General features: G+C 46.6%; 1 protein-coding gene across 5 annotated transcripts in view; it reads left to right on the top strand.

Annotated features, from left to right (window-relative positions):
* Positions 1-19,377, top strand: part of PPFIBP2 (PPFIA binding protein 2) — a 143,699-nt gene that overhangs the window by 18,622 nt on the left and 105,700 nt on the right. For 3 of the 5 annotated variants that reach the window (XR_002725850.3, XM_023190011.3, XM_023190006.1), the window contains exons 2-3: positions 4,817-4,976; positions 16,925-17,024. Coding sequence is in view for 4 of the 5 variants with exons in the window: in XM_023190011.3 (XP_023045779.1) it covers positions 16,961-17,024 (64 nt within the window). In the remaining variant the exon portion in view is untranslated. The remainder of the gene's footprint in view (positions 1-4,816; positions 4,977-16,924; positions 17,025-19,377) is intronic. The other 2 variants (XM_023190007.1, XM_023190005.1) reach the window with 2 other exon arrangements.

The raw sequence follows: 19,377 nt of genomic DNA, 5'->3' as shown, positions 1-19,377 counted from the left end.
GCAGTGTCTTCATCTGGCTCCTGTGTGGCCCTTGGAACTCCAGTGAAGACAGAGCTGCTAATACCCTCCAGTCCAGGCCTTCGGGGAAAGCCTCCTTCTCCTCTGATGGAGGCAGGGGCCAAGCTGTTGTTGACGGTGCACACAGCCCTGTCTTTAAAGAAATTCTTTGGTCTTCTACTGGCTTAATTTTTTTTTATTGCAAGAGGAAAAGCCTTGCATTGAATCAAAATTAAACCATTCAACAAATGTTGAAATGAAGGCTCAAATTACCGAATACATTTTGATTAATTCAATTAGTGTTTGCCTCCAGCCTGCCAAATTCTGGGGCCTATCCCTCAGCAGGCAGCCAGGGAGGCTCGTAGGAGGGAGTTGGCTATAGGCAAAAAGTTATGCATGCTGCAGCTAATAGAGAAAACTTACCAATTCATATCTGTTTTTTTGTTTTGTTTTGTTTTTTTAATCTTGTTGCTTAGCATTCTAAAATAATGGAATGGGGAGAAATGCTTGGTTTTATCATCTGTTAGGGGAAATGTCATCCTTTTTTCTCATTGGTCCTTCAGGAATACAGTTGCATCCATCAATTATGTCTCTCGCTCATGCCAAGCCCAAGCGTAAGTTCCCGTTATGGTAGAGACGCTTTCACCTCTGAATATCTGGCTATAAGAGAGAAGGGCCCCAGGTATGGAGAAAGTACGATGGGAGAGGCTGTCATGGATTGCCCCCAATCCTTATTTCAGAATGCTGGCCAAGGTTACATGCCCAGCCTCCCTTCACTTTCCACTCAGATACACAAACACTTAACATTTGGTATCAACAAACATTTACTGAAAGTCCTGTGTCAGGTTATTTGCTGGGCTCTGAGGATAGAAAGGTAAATGGAGCATACTCCTTGCTCCCTAGGAGTTAATCTAGATAGGGAGGCAGACACATTGAGAAATAATACAAATTATTATCATCTTTATAAATAATGGCTTGTTTATAGATAGGCTTGTAACTATCACTTGCTTAACAACCTCTTGCTTGTGCATACCGGATATGACAGGAGCAGTGCTGAGGCATCCAGTGCCTTCAGGGATGATGGGGTAATGGTGTTAGGAAAGGCTTTCTGGCAGTGGTCATTTGGATAAGGCTGTAGCTTGGGTGGGATTTGAAAGTAGAGATGGAGAAAAGCACCCACATAGAGGAAGTACAGAAAATGGAGTGTTTCTGTATTTGAGGGTAAGAGGTGGTCCAGTGAAGCTGCAACTCAGAGTGGTGAGGAGTGTAGTAGGGAAGGTTAACTGTATTAGAGGACTTTGGCAGAGCTGCAAAATGCAGCTTCTCTCCTGAAAGCACTGGGGAGCCGAGGAATGTTTGGGAGCAGAGGAGCATGTCATGAGCACCATAGAACATGTCCTGCCTGCACAGGGAAAGAAAAAAAGATTGCAGAGGAGTTGCCTAGAGGTAGAAAGCCCAGAGGAAGCAGCTTTTGCAATCTAGCTGAGAGATGATGAGGTTCTAAACTGTGGTGATGTGAGAGGTAAAGAGAGTTTGGTGGAATGTTCGGACCTATTCAGGGAGTTTGAATGGCACAGTAGAAAGAGCACCAAATGAGTCATCAGGAACTTAGGTTCAAATCTCAGTTCTGCTGGAAGGGCAGGTAGAATTCTGTGCCCCCTGCCCTGAAAAGTCCACATCCCCAGGTGGTGGTTTGGTTTCTTGTGTTAACCTGTTACTATAAAAAGAATTCAAATGTACACAGAAATAGAAATAGTAAAATGAATCCTCTCACCTATCATTTGCTTAACAACCTCTTGCTTGTATTATTTTTTAGGGGGGCAATTTTTGAGATGAAGCTTTTTGGATGTATTCAATTTGAGGTTGCATTTGAAGCATTTCTTTCAATCTGTTTATGATCCGGTTGAGGCAATGAAATGACTTCATGTCCATTTGTTCCTCCCTAGAGGTAAATTGTGTGTATGCCTGTGTGTTCTTTGCTGTAAGAAGGAAAATGAGGGTAGCCTCCCTTGAAGGGTGAGTTCTGGGGCTGAGGAGGCACATTGCCAACAGGGTCCTGTCAGGAGTGTGGGGCTCTCTGTCTGCTGTGGGGGCAGGTGCGGTGTGGACAGGGGAGAGAATGGAGGTAAGGACTACCACAGGTCACACACCCTTATCCATTCTCTGGGAGGGGTTTGTTGCCCAGAGCTTAATTCACACTGACCAACCTGACAAGGCTAGTCTGTAAGCCAGACACCAATTTAATTTATTCTGGCAGGCATTGTGCAGTGGCCACAACACAAATGCCTACTTTCCCAGACCGCCTTCCTGGCATTACCCCACCTGGGAAAGTGAATTACAGCATCATCCACAGGTTGCTGGGGAGCCATGCTCTCAAATAGAAGGCACCATGTCCATTGTAGGTGCATCACTACACGCCCTGATGGGACCTCATAGGCTCTTTCTGGCACAGGCCACTTCCTTCACCAAGGTGGCTCTAGGGAGAGAGGAGAATGGGCTGAGCTGCACATGCTCAGTTCCTTCTTTGATTTCTACCATCAGATACTGACCTGTTTCCCCGGGGAGGAAATCCTGGAAAGAGAGGGAGTCAGTATCCTCCCATTGGATCTTCCCCGTGACAACATGAAGTAGAAACTAAATGGAGGTGGGAGCCCATGTCTCAGCCAAGATTCATTTGAACAGGCAGGGGTGGGGATGCTGTCACAGAGAAAACTTGCCTGAGCATTGAAAAATTAGTTTTGATGGACACAGATTGGGGAAGGGGCCTTTAGTTGAGGAAACAGCATGAAAAAGGCACAATGGCATAAGAACGCTCTCTTGTGGCTGGGGTATCAGGAACCCAGGAGCAGGTCAGGCTCAGTGAGGAAGTGCATCAAGCGTAGTGGTTAGGAACATAACCTTGGAGTTGGACTGCCTGAATTCAAATATTATCTTTATTGCTTCCTGGATGTGTGATTTGGCCAAGTCACTTAACCTCTCCAAGCTTCAGTTTCCTTATCTGTAGAATCTGGATAATAATAGTTATAAATATTGAGATATGAGATAAATATAAGAACTTAGCTCAGTATAGAAGTGAGTGCTTAATAAATGGTAGCCATTATAATTACCATCATAAGTCCAGGATATTTTGGGGTCAGCTGCAATTTGGATGCCAGCTCATGCGTTTGGACTGCTGTGGGAGAGGCCAGGTGTTACTCAGGTGAGAGGAGGTCCTCCAGTGTCCTAGTTCTGAATAACTGAACACAGTCTGGGCAGTAGGAGTGGAAAGGATGAGATGGAGAAGAGCATCCCTGCAGTGGGAGACCACAGAGACCTGGTGGCTCACAGGGGAGGGGAGTAGGGTGGGGAAGCATGACAGGTGAATGCAGGCTGCATAGTTCAAGGAGGGACCCGGAGAGCGCTTCTCCCAAATGCCAGAGGAGGAGAGTATCAGCACCGATGAGATGCCAAAGAAGGCACTGGAGCAACGCTGACTGATGGCGAGTCTAAGTGCTTTACTCTGTTAACATTTAACCTTCACAACCACCCTGTCAGGGAGGCAGTTTTATTATTATCCTCATCTTAAAGATGACAAAGCTGAGGCACAGTCGTTAAGTGTCTTGCCCTGGGACATATAGTGTCGGAATCAGGGCTGTCACCTAGGCAATCCAATCCCAGCCTGGGCTTTTAAGCCCACCCTAGACTGCCTCTTAAGGACATGGGAACACAAGCAGCTGGCTGGATGAGAGCATGGCACGAGTGCACACAGATGAGTGACGTCCCACCACTGGGGGTGTCAGAGAGCATGGGAGGTGGGCGTGGGGCTCTGAGGCAAAGGAGAAACATGGAATAATAACAGTCGGGTGCAGGGTCAAAGGACATGTTCTAGGATAGCAGAGGAAGCAGCGGGAGAGGGAGAGTGCAGATTCAGTTTGGAGGGGGAATAATTGAGAGGTTGGATCTCAGTGATGATTGGAGATTAGGGGTCACAGGGAGGAGCGGCAGCTTTTCCACGGCATATGAAGAGAGGGTAAGAGATGAGAGAAGGGAAATCAAGAGGTTTTGTTTCTCATTAAAGAAAGATGCATGGTAGTTTGCTGAGGGAGTCTTGACAGGAAGAAACATGAGATTAGAGATCCCGGGCGCATGAATGTCTGATGTAGCCGTATGTGTTGTTTAGCATCCCGGGAGCAGAAGGAAGAAGAGACATGTGAACCTGGTACCCCAGGCAGAGGGAGGATGAGGGTAAGTTGTGACCAGAGAGGCAGAATGAGCTGAGAAGCAGGTTCAGTGTAAGCTGGGAGGCAGCTGGAGAGAGGTGAGGACTCTACGCTCTGACGAACAGAGCCAGGGAGAGAGCCTCCACATTGTCCGGAATAGGGCTATGACGAAAAAGGAAGTGGAGTCAAGGAAGTGTGGGGAGGGAGGGGATAGGTGGGGACCTGAAGTGGGCAGGTAGAGGGGCAGGCTGGCAGAGCATGGTTACCATTGGGGAGGGGAATCCAGAGAGATCCTTGAGCTCACTGAGAAGGATCCTTCCTTCAGGTCCCCGCCTCCTCCTCCTATGTTATTGCTGGGAAGAGTGGGTGGCTTCTAGGTGGCTCCCTTGGTGGCTGTAATTGCCTAATGGCTACAGGCTATGTTATAGGGGTGAGAGGTGAGAGACCCTTCTCAAGCTGCGTCAGCTTCATTCGCTGTCACTCTTCCCCTGCTCTCTGGCCACTGAGCTACATCCTTGTAAAACAGGGCTGATAATTGTACTATATCCCTCACAGGACTCCCTTGAAGATTAAATGAGAAAACAAAAATGAGGACACTTTTTTTTTTTTTTCCCCCACAGGGGCAGCAGCTTCTCAAAGGAGATAGGAAACCTGTGAACTTCCAGAGCAAGCAGTTTTTACACACAGGTGGATATTGTACAGGCATGAAGTAATTCACCATCATCTTGATCTATTGTGAATGGCTGTGTGGCCAGGGCGGGCAGCCAAATCTTAGAACATGTGAGTTATTTATTCCTAGTCCTGGCTCTTCACATCTCAGCCTCAAAGGGTAGACTGTCATTTACGTTTACTTCTTAGACCCACTCTTTCTGAGTGGTTCAGAAGGAAGGAAAAGAGCCTCCTCTCCACAAGTTCTCTAAGTGGCTATGGTGGGCCCCATCCCCATTAGGGCACTGATATACTTGTCTTACAGTATTGAAGGGCAGACTGATGGGGTTTGGTGATGCTTTGCACCCTGGATGCTGTCTGGCTCTCCATCTCAATTCTTCCCAAAGGCACAGATCCCTGCCTCGCTTCCCCCCCACCCCCAATCCCTCTCCTTGTTGGAGTACCTACACTGTTTGACCTTTGATGTCTCCTCATACCGTTCTTAGACAGACCTGGCATTAAGGCGTGGCCTTGGTCACCAAGATTGTTGTGGCCCATTTGCCCTAATCAATGATTGAGTTGGGAAAAGGACCAGCTTGGGGAGAGAGGGGAACAAAGGCAGAATATCAAGAGCAGAAATAGGAGGTGAGAAGAGTCAGAGGAGGGTGAAGCAAGCATTCAACAACATCAAGCAAACACAGTGAAGGAAACTTGACATCAGCTTCTCAGTATTCCTAAAGCCCAGAAGGTCAGATGTGCTTCTGGGTGTGAGCCATCAGAACCTCAGACTCACACCCGTGTCCTGGCTAGACCCTGCACTCCTCCTTGTGGGTTGGGCTCATGGTGTCTCATGCTCACGTCTTTGGGGTGGTGTTTCTCTTAAGAAGCTTGCTATTTCCAGTAGGAGGAGGATGTCGCTCCTGAGACTGTGGGACAGCTAGGCTCAGAGGGAGTCCGGCCTTGGGGCGCCCAGAGGTGAGGTCTCAGTGCCTGGTGCTGTTCTTTGCCTTCTTCAGAGGACAGTGTTCAGCTTTGTGACTGAATGCCCTGCTGTTATGATATGTTGCTGGAAATGCTGTTTGGGATCATGGAGCCTTGCTTAAAGGGCTGTGGTTTAGTGAGAAGGGCTTGAGCTTTTGGGGAATGCTTAAGTGGAAGCATCTGGGCTTGGCTATGCCAAAGGAGGCTAGTGGTGGAGCAGGGACATGTGACAGGACTTGGGCTGTGTCTTCAATGGAAGGACCAGAAAGCAAAAGGAATCCTTCCAGTGGGTTCAGCAGAACTAGGCTTCAGCACAAATGTTCTTAAGGATGTCCTGGAACTTGCCTGACAAGGAGTGGCTGGGAATGCCCAGTGCACACAACTCACTAACCTGGTATAGCGGGAAAAAGATGCTAAGCAAGAAATACTGCATTCATCCCCTGCCGCCACCCAGCACTGCCAGCCTGCGTCTAGATTCAGGGCCCTTTCGGCCGTTCTGACAGATCTCAGCCCCCACTGGCCTGAGCTTAACTGACTAATCAGAACAGCCTGATCTAGGACGTTTAGGTGGAAACAAGGAACCTTGTATGTGCCAAATATTTTTGTCGTTATAAAGCTTTAAACAAATGTTTGGTCTTAGGAGTTACTGATAATATGATTAGATGGGGACCAGTTAAGCATGCTTGTTCACCTTCAGTGGCATTCTTCTATTTTCTCCTCTTCAGCTTCTTTTAGGCTACTTAAGCTTCTATTCATTGACAAAAGAAAACAAAGCTCTGCCTCTTCAGTTTTATTAGACTCCGATATTCACTAAAGGCATTCAGCAATTCTGATAGCAATATTCTCAGCAGCCTGGCCCCTCTGTCCTGCTATGGCTCCTCTTTGTCCTGACAGGATGTCTTGCTGTGTTGAGCTCCTCTGTCCTGAGTGAAATTTAGCATTGTGATATAAAGCCAGTGTCTGTGGGCTCTGCCATTGCTCTGAGGAGCTGTCTTCGCAGGCCAGGTATGCGGCTTCTCCTCTCCACTGTCAGATCTGATCCTGTGGGGGTGGTGACCTCAGGATGGTATAGGATCTGTAGAGGACAGGTGCAGCTTGTGGCCCCTGGCAGAAGGTGGGGACAACTTCAGCTGCTATGCTGAGAGCCTCGCCAGTGTAGACCAGTGACCTCTTTATTTCCTTTCACTTTCTCCCTTTTAGAATGGGAGCTGAGCTCCAGGGTCAGAGACGTGGCCCTGCCTGTGAGGGCCTTACCACTCAGACAAAAGTGCCCTAGAAAGGTCTGTCCTGGGAGTGGCAAGAGGGGACAAACCCATTCAGGAGCAGTCACTTCCATCTGGGGGATGGAAGAGGATCCTTGGAGATAATGATGATGGAATTTGGCCTCAAAACAGGAGTGGCAGTCGAGCAGGTGGAATGAAGGACTTCAGCTAAAACACCAAAGAAGCCCCAAAAGCAGAAGTAAACTGGAGACAAAAGCTTGGCTGTTGCTCAGGGCAGGAGCCAGATATAGCCAGGAGAATTACGACTGCTGGGGTTGTGAACTCCCACCCAGTTTTGAATCTCTACAATCCAAAAATGTGTCTCTTTTCACCTGAATTTTATAAATAGGTAAAATGAGGTTCAGTAATGTTAAGGAACTTGTCAGGGGCACAGCTCATGAAGCAAAGAACTTGGATCTACATGCAGGTCTGACTACAGAGCCCCTCTCCTATCTGCTCTTGTGGGTCCTTAACTTCCTCTCCAGGTCCCCAGGCACCCCTCTGTTGCCTGGGTGATAGAAAGCTGGTGAAGCGTTGTGAACCCTGGGGAGCCTTGGTAAAATTTGTGAAATGGACCAACCCTCCTGGCAGCAGTGTGGAGGATGAGGGGTATGGGGGAGCAGTGAGGCTGGAGGCAGAGAAACTGGTTAGAAGCCAGTGCAGCCATTCTGATAGATGACGGCAGGGTGGGTGAAGATGAGGGGACAGATCTGAAAGAGGGTGAGGAAGGAGATTTTACCAGATCTGGTGCCCAGTTGGATGTGGGTAACAAAAGGGAAGGTTCAAGGCTGACTCCCAGGTTTTTATCTTGGTGACCATGGTGGTATCACCAAGGTGGGATGGGAAGCATTTGGGTGCCACCCATTGTGAGAATATAGAGAGGGAGGTGGGTGTTCAGGATAGGAAGACTTTGGGGCTGTTGTGGGGAACCTGCTCCAACCTCACTCCAGTCCCCACTATCTCCCAGGCTTTAGCTTCCCATGGACAATGAATTGGTTATTTTATCAATAAATCTGCAAACATTTATCCAGTGCTTACAGAATGGGGGACCCCACAGGGACCCAGACACATGGCACAGTTGTCAGGGAGATGGTTGTGCACAGCTGCTGTCATCCCTGTCCTTCAGGATGAAAAAGATAATCAGGGAGATCCCATTTAGGTAGCCAGAATTAAGTACAATTACCTGGAAGAGCTGGCTTGATGGGAATTTAGCAGGGACAGCAGTAGGCATGGGCATAAAAGCTGGAAAGCAGTGCAGACAGCCAATTAACTAACAATTGGGATCAGTCCACTAGTGATAAGGCATCTGGTTAGGATGGGGCAGAGGTCTGCCAAAAGGTATGTATGGTAAAAGTTAAAGCTGTGACCAAGTAGGTTGAGTCCATATGATGACAGACCGTGATTTCTACTGTTGTGGCTGGTGGCCAGCCCCTGAGGCTGTCTAAGCAAAAGGGTGCCTGGTGCAGGGCTGTGTTTGCATTCCATCAGTTCCTCAACTTTGGTCAGAATCAGAATCGCCCGAATGACTAGATCAGCCATAAAGGTCAGGCGCTCTACTCACAGGAGGTTGGGCTTCTTGCTTGATTAGTTCTCAGGGTGATTCTGATTAATAGCAGAGTTTGAGGACCACAGAGATAGGTGAATCTTCAGTGCAGAGTGAATGGGGAGGGCTGCTTGGAGAAGGGTAACCGGTTAGGAGGCTATTGTCGTCATCTAGGGTGAGGTAATACAGGGACAGGTGAGGCTGTGTGAGCAGATGAGATCACCACTAGCGTGAGTTTGGAGAGAAGTGCTCTGGTCTTATTCAGCAGCATTTGGTGCACCTGACTGCACCCTCTATCCAGAAACCCTTCGGTTGGCTTCCGGGTGCCACTCTCACTTCTGGCTGCTCCTCCTGTCTCCTTTGTCCATTCCTCTTCTCCTCAGTGGCTGCATGGTGGAATGTTTCAGGGAGTCCTGGGGCTTCTTCTGGTTTAATACCACTTCTTAAGCCACTTCATGCAATTGCTTAAATACATCTTTATGAAGATGTATCTGACATCTCCATCCCAGACTTTGTAAACATCAGACTCCTATTTCCAAATGGCTACTTAGCGTAACTTCCTCGGTGTCTGTAGGCATCTTAAGCTGAACGTTTCCAAAACCAATCTCCTGATTTCATCCCCGGACACCCTACATTGTTGCTTCTGCAGACCTCCACATTCTATAGGTACTTGGGGCAAAAACCGTGTAGGCACGCTTGACTGTGCTCTCTCATGCCTATGTCCAGTTTATCAGTAAATCTTACGGGCTTTGTCCTCAAGGTATATCAGGAATTAGAACATTTAATTTATTATGGTCTGAGTCACTTCATCTCTTGCCGGGTTTCCTGTGTTCACTGCTGCATCCCCTGCAGTCTATTTTCCAAGCAGCAGCCAGAGTAATTCTTTTAAAAGGTTAAGTCAGGTCATGTCAACTCTATCCTCAGAACCCTCCAAATACCCATTTGTCTCAGGAAAGTGGAAGAACAGGGGGAAAAATGGTGTGCATCCTCAGACAAATTGCCTAATCAGTTTTCTCATCTGTAACGGGGGAGAATAATTCCTAAATGGTGTGAGGATTACGTGAGATAATGTTGGGTAAACCCTTAGCAAATAGCTAACAGTTATCTGCCCAATATATGGTAACTAATGAGGAGACAGACGCCGTATTAATTTAATCTTGGCACTGTGCCTGCCATGCCACATGTATTATCTCTTTTAATCTTTTTTATTTCTTCTAATTTTCATCACCACTATATATCCCCACAATTTAAAGACTCAAATAATTGTATGTGATTTGTTAAAACAGCCACCTTTCCACCTCCCCACCCCATTTTTCCTCCTCAGATGGAGCTGCTTAATTCTTCTAGTCCTGTATTTTTATCTGTAGCTCTAGAAAAATGCTTGTTGTGCTGCTTTATTATTTTCCCCCAGTTGTCATTATCTGTTCTTATTGAATTAAACAAAGTCTTCACCAATTATATAAGTCTGTTAAGATGTTCAGATGCACCAGGTATTCTGTCAATTTCATATTACTGGTGAAGTCTCTCCCAGAGCTTTTGCACTGGGCTGACCTTGCAGGCGTGCCGCAGAACTGTACCCTAGCATTTCCCTTATGGCTATGACATTGTATCCTTTTGAGTTTATGTCTTTCAGAATAAATCTCTCTCTTGTTTAAATGAGCAGTTAAATTAAATGTTTAGGTTCAGCCTGCAGTGTTTATCTGAGTGCTGTCTTATTTACATTTGCCGGTAACAAGGAAATTGATTTTATACTGATTTTACAGATGAGACAATTGAGGCTAAAAGAGGTTAAAAGACTCACAGCCTTTATGCAGCAGAGCCCGTGTTTTAACTCGTCTGTCTATAAAAGCTGTACTCTCTCTCCTTTGTCCTTTAGAAAGAAAGTAGTTATTGGTTAATATGGGATGTTGTTAGCGCTGCCATCAAATTCCTTCATATCTGTCTTTGTCCTTTTTATTTCTGGACGCTCCAAATGGCTTCTTGCTCCACTCTACCAAAGAGGTTTCTTATATCCTTTTAAGAGGCTTTCTCTTAAGCCTAGGGATAGCAAAAGGTATTTCTTAAAATGACCATTTAAGAGCAGCTATGGCTTATGGGAAGCCTGTAAATTGTGGGGAAAAGACTCCAGTTTCTTGTGATATGGTGACACTTCTTTGTCATCTGTTCGCCACTTGGGGAAGGGAGAGGTAGGAAAGGAGTTAGGTTCTGTGGTTGTGGTGGGGTTCTTGGCTGAGGCCTCCTTCCCCAGGTCTTGCCTTCTGGCAGAAATACTGGCCCCTGTCTAGTGGCAGCTGCTGAGGAGTCAGGTCTCGGCTCTAGCCGAACTGTGTTCAAGGCTCAGAATATCCTGGAGGAACAGGGAATAGCGGTGACTTCCAGATCTGTTCCTAGTTCATTTCAGCATCCAAAGCTGTGTTAGCCTGCTCCAAACGTCAGTTACAACCCTAACCATTTTTATTGAGAGAAAAGAAGTTTAGAAATGAAATTCAGTGTGGGTGGGGTAAATTAAGGTTTACTTGCTTCAGACTCACTTTAATCAGTGGATGCTGCCTACTTAGAATTTTCTTTTGCCAAACATGAAAGGAGTTAACGTAGTATATAAATCACTGTTTGCCTCAGAACATACCAGATGATGAGGGTCAATTGTGACTCACTTTCTGAATTTTAGAACACATACAGATCTTGCTCCCTAATCAACTTCCAGGTGCCAAACTGGCCTTTGTGTGGTGCAGTTCATGTGGCTGTGGCATGTCATATACCTTGCCATTCTAAAACATGGCTGTTACTTCCTCACTTGCTGCATTTACAGCTAAGGGGGTGTGGGATCATTTTCTCCCTCACTGGTAGCGAAGGGAAGGGTTAAGTCCTGTAATGAGCAGGAGCCCCAACCTCAGACGCTGTCCCAGATAGGAAGATGACAGCACACATATAGGGCTGTGAGTGAAGGAAGGATGAATTGTGGATGGACTGCATTTTTTCTTAAACAACATACCCTGCCTTATCTTTATGGCCAGGGATGAGACAATGTCTCAGTATCAGAAGCCAGCCTGCTCATTAGGGTCAAATGCCAGCTATGTTAAGTGTCCAGAGAGAATGAAAAGTGCTTTGGTTCCATGTAACAACTGTCATTGTATTGTTTGTGATAAGAGCAATGTCCTTCTCTGTGTCCGCTCCTTTCTTTCCTGGGCTGGCTGGGTGCCCCTCGTACAGTCCCCATGGCACATTGTTGATTCCTCTGTTGTCCGTGCTGTGTAAAGCCCTTGACTAGCTGCTGTAGCTCTCCTCTCATTGTTGGGGAGCATGATTTAAATTCTATATCCCGGTTCATGCCTGTAATCCCAGCACTTTGGGAGGCCAAGGCAGGTGGATCACGAGGTCAGGAGATTGAGACCATCCTGGCTAACACGGTGAAACCCTGTCTCTACTAAAAATACAAAAAATTAGCCGGGCATGGTGGCGGGTGCCTGTAGTCCCAGCTACTTGGGAGACTGAGGCAGGAGAATTTGCTTGAACCTGGGAGGCGGAGGTTGCAGTGAGCTGAGATTGTGCTGCTGCACTCCAGCCTGGGCGACAGAGTGAGACTCTTTTTTAAAAAAAAAAAAAAAAAAAAAAAATCTACTTCCCACCATCTGCTTAGATGTTATCCTGATTTTTCACATGTCACTTGGGATTTTGTCTTAGATTCTGGCTCTCTCTGTCTTCTCCCTAGCATGTTGCTTCTGGAGCTTGGTACACTTAAGCCCCATATCCCTGATGAGCCCTGGCTCCCTAGGAGATACTGTGTCCCTGTGGGAGGAACCAATGTGGAAGACACTGAACATACTGCATGTCATCAGACAGCACGTTTACCTCTGAGACCTGTGATACTATGATATGCAGTAGCCCCCTCTTACCCATGGTTTTGCTTTCCCGGGGGTCGGTTACCCAAGGTACCATCCAGAAAGGTATTTTGAAAGAGACAGGGCCAGACATGGTGGCTCACGCCTATAATCCCAGCACTTTGGGAGGCCGAGGTAGGGGGATCACTTGAGGCCAGGAGTTCGAGATCAACCTGACCAACATGGTGAAATCCTGTCTTCTACCCAAAATACAAAAATTAGCTGGGCGTGGTGGTGCACACCGATAATCCCAGCTACTTAGGAGGATGAGGCATGAGAATTACTTGAGCCTGGAAGGTAGGGGTTGCAGTGAGCCGAGATCGTGCCACTGCACTCTAGCCTGGGTGACAGAGTGAGACCCTGTCTCAAAAAAAAACAAAAACAAAATAAAAAAACACATTCACATAATGTTTCTACAGTGTATTATTATAATTGTTCTATTTTATTACTAATTGTTGTTAATCTCTTACTGTGCCATGCCTAATTTGTAAATTAAAGTTCATCATAGGTCTGTATCTACAGGAAACATTGTATTCTATATATAGGGCTTGGTACCATCCACTGTTTCAGGCTTTCACTGGGGGTCTTGGAATGTATCCCCCAAGGATAGGCGGGGACTACTATAATAAAAAATATATATAGTTGGTCTCCTTCCAGTTTCCTAGCACAGAAAAGGGGCAACTTTTGTTATTCATAATAAGCCCCTTTCAACCTTACTCAACTTTATGCTAATGAGGCGACTCCTGCAGGATGGGCTGGTTACCAGAGACACCAACCTTGTGATTAGAGGGTTAGAACTCTCAGCTCCACTCCCCATCCTCCTGACTCCTACCTCAGGGAGGAGAGTGGGGCTGGAGCTTGAGTTTGATCACCAAGGACTGATTGGATTAATCATGTCTATGGAATGGAACTTCTATAAGAAACCCTAAGTGAAGGAAGGGGTTTGGAGAACTTCCGGGTTGGTGAACCCCTGGAAGTGCTGCTGGGTAGCAGCCCTGGAGAGGCTATGGAAGCTCCATGCATTCCCCACCCCACCCAGTCCCTTGCCCTGTGCATCTCTTCCATTTGGTTGCTTCTGTGTTGTCAGAAACTACACATGGGCTCCTAGGATTCTTATGAAAGTACATTGTATGATAATGGATTTAAGCAGTTTTGTGGTCTTGTATGCATATGTGGAACTCTCTGTAATGTTTCCTTGTTCTGTATTTGAATTTTCAGGAAGAGGAAAATAGGCTGGCAAAAGGAGTCATGGCTTCTGATGCTAGTCATGCATTGTGAATAGGATACACCTTGAATCATGTTTCACTTCAGGCCAGCTCCCACGGGTCCACCCAGCTTGCTGTTTGCCAAGTGCAAACTCATCGCTGGGCAGAGGGCCCGTGGGTCTTGTTTTATGGCCCTTCTGTTGCAGGGGCACATAGCCTGGGCCCTCTGGGTTTGACACTCTGTCATGTTTACATCTGAAGCCACTTGATTTGTTAGGCACTGGCATCCAGTCCCCTGATGTGGTGGGTGTGATTCCCAGGCTCCTCTCATGCATTGCCCTTGTACTGCATATGTGAATTCCATGGAAGGCTTTGACTCATCTCGAGCAGCTGGGTGCTGCTGCATGATCTCATCAACCACTTTGGCCTTTGCCAACTACATCCTGCCTGTGCATGCTTCCCTGACTTTCATGTGTACCACATTCTCTGCCTGGAACAGCATTCTCCTCCTCACCTTCTGAGAAAGCTTCTATCATCCTTCAAGACCCAGGGAAGTTGCACACCTGCCTCTATCAACACACCTTGCACTATGTCATAATTATTTGTTCATACTTCCATCTCCTCCACTAGATTGTGTGGTTCATGGGGGTCAGAGACTAGGTCTGATTTATCAATATCCTTCTAGGCTCTAGCACAATGCTGGCTGCATGGATCTATCCATTTATTCATAAGTATCTATCTGCTAGACAGTGGGAACCTAGGAGTAAAGGCAGACAGGGTCCCTCTGCCTCTGTGAGAAGGTGGCCAGTTAGCAAGGAAACAAATACATAGAACAAGATACTGTGGATTTGTTGTGCCTTGAAGGGGCTGCTTTACATGGTGCCGGGGAGGGTGGTATGGGGAAGACCTCTCTGATACTTTGGATCTGAGATCTGAAGGATGAGAATAAATCAGCTGTGCAGAGAACCAGGAAGTGAGCTCAGGGTAGGAGGATGGCAGGTGTATTGCAGAGGAGGGAAGGTCTTGGAGGACTTGGGAGCAGACAGGAGACCAGTGCTGCTGAAGCATGAGGAGCCGTGAGGGGAGAGATGTGAGCATGGCCTGGCCTGATCCTGAGACCTGCCTCATAGGCCACAGTAAGGAGTTTGGAAGTTTCCCCTTATTGAAAGAGCAGTGGGAAGGATTTGGAGGGATTATTTCAAACTTTTAATATCCCTTATGCTGAACAGGTGACAGTCTGCAGATTGTTTCCCTCCTTCTGCTTCCCCCTTTTTCCCTGCTACCTCTTCTTTTATCCTGTCCGAAGCTGGCCTCCATTCAGGCCCCAGGATTTCCACACCGTGTTCACTCTGTAGCAGCCTGGGCTGCTCATCTCACCTCGGAGCAGCTCTGTTCCTTGTTGCAGCCTTTTCTGGCTCCTGCCAGGGCCCTGAGGTGCACTGAAGTTCCCCGACACCCCTGAGAGCTCCCATTCTCATTCCCTCTAAGCTAACTGTGCAGTGGTTCTTGACCCCCGAGGCTGAATGCCTGCTTCTGAACCTTCCTTGGCCTTAGCACCTGTAAATCCCTGCCCTCTCCCCCTTCACAAGCATGTTTGCTTATCTTCCTTGCCCATGCCTGCCACCTCCAAACAAACCAGCCTCCTGAGTTTATCTGGTTCTCCCTCTCTGCACCTACCTATTTTTGTTTAAAGTTTCCTCTGAGCTGACAAAAATATGTCCTGATGTTATATCCTCGCTTAAAACAAACAAACAAACAAACGAAAAAAACAGCTAACATATTGAACACTTTGTGCAAAGGAATATGCTTAGTGCTCTCTACATAATTTTAATCATGACATCTATGGATTAGATGCTGTTATCTCCATTTTACAGATGAAGAAACTGAGGCTCAGAGATCACATAGTACATAGCAGAGCTGGGTCTGAACTCAAGCTGTCTGACTTTGGAGCCTGTGAATTTTAACTATTACTTCCTGGTGCAGTCAAGTGTGGTTCCTTGGTCTTGATATGCTTATCCACACCATCTCCAAAGCCACGCCTGGGTGGTGCCCATTTTCCTGTCTTCACTCTAAATGTCCCATTTCACTGGAAAAACTGGCAAAGAGCTTCAGAACCACCTGTTTCCTGTGCTGCACCATGCTGGAGTGTGGGAACTGTGCCTCTGTTCTGCATAGCCTGTATGGCCATTAGGCACATGTGTAGATTTGCTGAATGAGCAAACAGCAACTCCTCCAGTTTACAGACGTGAGCTAATTCTCTTGAGATTACAAGTGGTGTTGTAAATCCCTCCCTGCTACCCAGGGAGAGGGTGGGGAACAAGAAAAATGAGAGGAGGCTGCAGGAAGGGAGTTTAAACTAAAGACCTTCCTTGAGGTAGAGTTGTCTAGAGATGGGCGCAATTGCCCAAGGGACAGGGGAGAGGCACTGAGCAGTTCCCCTTTGCTCTAGCTAGGGGATACAGCATTATGGGAGTGACTGGACTGTGTATCCTTGGAGGTGTTCCTCTGCCCTGAAAAGATGGGATTCTGAACCTCGAATGGCGCTGGGTAGAGTGGATCTAAGATGGTCAGTTACAGTGCTCCTGGGACAGTGCTCTCTCTACATCCTCGTGGCCTGTAGCCTTCCTAGGCAGTGCACCCTTTCCCAATTGAAGGACTGGAAGTGGCATTTGAGCCCTCTCAGCCTGACTCACACCTGCCCAAGGAAAGCACTGCAGGCCTAGGGCAAATGCAGATATAAGACAGTTAAATCCCTGCAGGGACTGTCCCAGGCCCTGCCTTTGCACTGCATTGCCTTGTACGCCCTGGCCCTGGCAGTGTCCCTGTTAGCTACGCTGCTCTCCTACGCCACTTAGTGGAGTGGCATAGGAGACTCAGTGAAACAGTGGGGTTGGAGCTTCTGGAACCTGGGACTCCAATTGTTACACCTGGTGAGGTGTTAACAATTGCCGTCTTGCTGCCACAGGTGACTCTGGAGAGCCCTGGTGGTTTTTCATTACAGAAGTGAATGGGATTGTGTGCTAAAGATTCATGAAAAAAAGCACTCATGACAGGAGGGGAAAGGCTGTGGAGATGCAGAAACTACATGTCAGCTATTATGATTCTTATGAAAACACATTGTGTGATGATGGAATGAAAGGTTTTTGTGATCTTGTGTGCGTAACGTGGAACTCTCTGTAATTTTTCTTTTGTTCTGTATTCGAATTTTCAGTAAGAAGAGGAGGAGACTAGGCAGGCACAAGGAGTCATGGCTTCTGATGCTAGTCATGTGCTGGAAGCTGCCCTGGAGCAAATGGACGGGATCATTGCAGGTATGCCCAGGGAACCCCAGCAACCGTGGTCTCATCCTCCACATTCCAGAAACTGCTTCTCTCCTTTTACTTTTTTTTGTTTTGGCATAGAGAAAAGTCCCTTGTTATATTTATTTTTCAATAGTGTTATTGTGTATATCAACTCTCTTTTTTTCTTTGATACGAACTTATACCACTCTCTGATGTCTGGTGTGATCGTTCTGGTCTCTGCTGAGACAGTGTGGATGTACCTACCATCTACCGTCTCAGTTCGGATTCTGGCTGCGAGGCAGTTTGGGTTCAGTGAGACTGATTCTAATGTAAAATTTTCAGGGCTTTTCATGGCTTATTACAGCTGATCTGAAACTTGAAATCTAGCAGACTCTGCCACCTAATGCAAGTGTCAGCTTCCTCAGATGGTCTCTAGTGTGTTTCAGAGCTAGGAGGCAGTTTTGTTTTGATTCAATTAGTGATTCAAATGTTCTTTATGCCATATTGTTTTTTATCCATCTCAACTGTTTGGTTTTAATATTTGCATTAGCCAGTAGGGGACTTTTTTTTTTTTTTTAAGAAAAGATCTAGCAAAGCTGTGGTTAATTTGAAAGGACTATCAATTAGCTGTTCCAGCTGATTCCTTTCTTTACGGGAGCAACCAGAAGCCCGTATTGATTAGACCAAACCTTTTGTTGGAGATCTTTCCAGAAGGTCCCAAGTCTTCTGACGTTACCTGGTACACTTCAGTAGCCTCATTGGTAGATTGGATGTGCTTCTTTGGGACCTTGCTCTTCATTGTTTGAGCTGTGGCTGGAAGAGAGCATGGAGGAAGGTACTGGGCCAAGTGTGGCTAGACCCCAGGAAGTACACAGAGTACCTGACACTGCCGCTTCTCAGGCATTTGCTTTTCCTTCCCATTGGAGGATTTCACTTGACTTACAGAGGGCTCTTGGTATTTGAGCCTGAGGTGGGAGAGTGTGCCTGTGTCTTGCAGCTTCTTCAGGTTATTGTTGGTACTGTGATGTATTCTAGCTATCATCTGTCTGCTTCTCAATTTCTCAGTGGATAGAGAGCCCTTGAGAAGCCATGACTAATGTCCTGCTTTTCAGAGGCTCCATAGACTGGGATGTCATGATGTTTAATACTGAGTGTCAACTTGATTGGATTGAAGGATGCAAAGTATTGATACTGGGTGCGTCTGTGAGAGTACTGCCAAAGGAGATTAACATTTGAGTCAGTGGGCTGGGGAAGGCAGACCCACCCTTAATCTGGGTAGGCACCATCTAATAAGCTGCTAGCTAATATAAAGCAGGCAGAAAAACATGAAAAGTCTAGACTAGCTTAGCCTCCCAGCCTACATCTTTCTCCTGTGCTGGATGCTTCCTGTCCCTGAACACCAGACTTCAAGTTCTTCGGCTTTAGGACTGTGACTGGCTTCCTTGCTCCTCAGTTTGCAGATGGCCTATTGTGGGACCTTGTGATTGTGTGGGTTAACACTACTTAATAAACTCCCCTTTATGTATTCATATCTCTTATTAGTTCTGTCCCTCTAGAGAACCCTGGCCAATACAGATGTCATGTTCTAGATTAGGGTCTCTGATGCCTTACTGAGGAGAAAGAGTCAAGAAAGTGGATTTCCTAGCAATCCTTTTAGAGATACTGACCTGCGAGCTCCTGGGGAGCTTATGTGCATTGGGATAAGAGCCACAGGATCATTGCCTGAAAATGCCTGAGGCAGTCAGCACTTCGGAGCCTTCAGCCAAAGAGCAAAAGGGAGACTGAGCGAGCCCCTGTCAGACCTCTTCCATGGTTGTCAGGGAGGGATGAAAATACTGTCTTTTCTCTATGTATTATCTTTGCTGCTTTGTCAAAGGCCATTTGATTATATTTTTGTGATGCATATTCAGGTCTATTTTTGAGCTCTCTATTCTGTTTCATGGATTTATTTGTTTATTTTTTCTTTCACCAATACCACACTGTGTTGATTTACTGTAGCTTTATAGTAAGTCTTGAAGTTGGGTACTGTCAGTCCTCCAACTTTATTCTTCAATGTTGTGTTGGCTACCTTTTGCCTCTTCATATGAAATTTAGAGTCAATTTTTTTTTTTATCACAAAGTACCTTTCTGGGATTTTGATTGCGATTGCATTTAACTTAGATCATGTTGGGAAGAACTGACACTTTCACAATATTGAATTTTTGAGCGATGAATCAGACTTCTAAAGAAAAGTAGCCTTGTATGGGGTCAGTACCTCTTTCTGCTTCCTGATTTCTCCATGCAGGCATTCCTGAAATGACAGCGCCTCTGGCAAAATTCATTTTGTCTCTGAGAGACATTATGTGGCTGGATCCTTAAGGCCTTGCCTTGACCCAGGATCTGC

This window comes from Piliocolobus tephrosceles, chromosome 13, assembly GCF_002776525.5.
Source record: "Piliocolobus tephrosceles isolate RC106 chromosome 13, ASM277652v3, whole genome shotgun sequence".
NCBI lineage: Eukaryota > Metazoa > Chordata > Mammalia > Primates > Cercopithecidae > Piliocolobus > Piliocolobus tephrosceles.
This window is presented reverse-complemented; position numbering and strand designations above follow the sequence as displayed.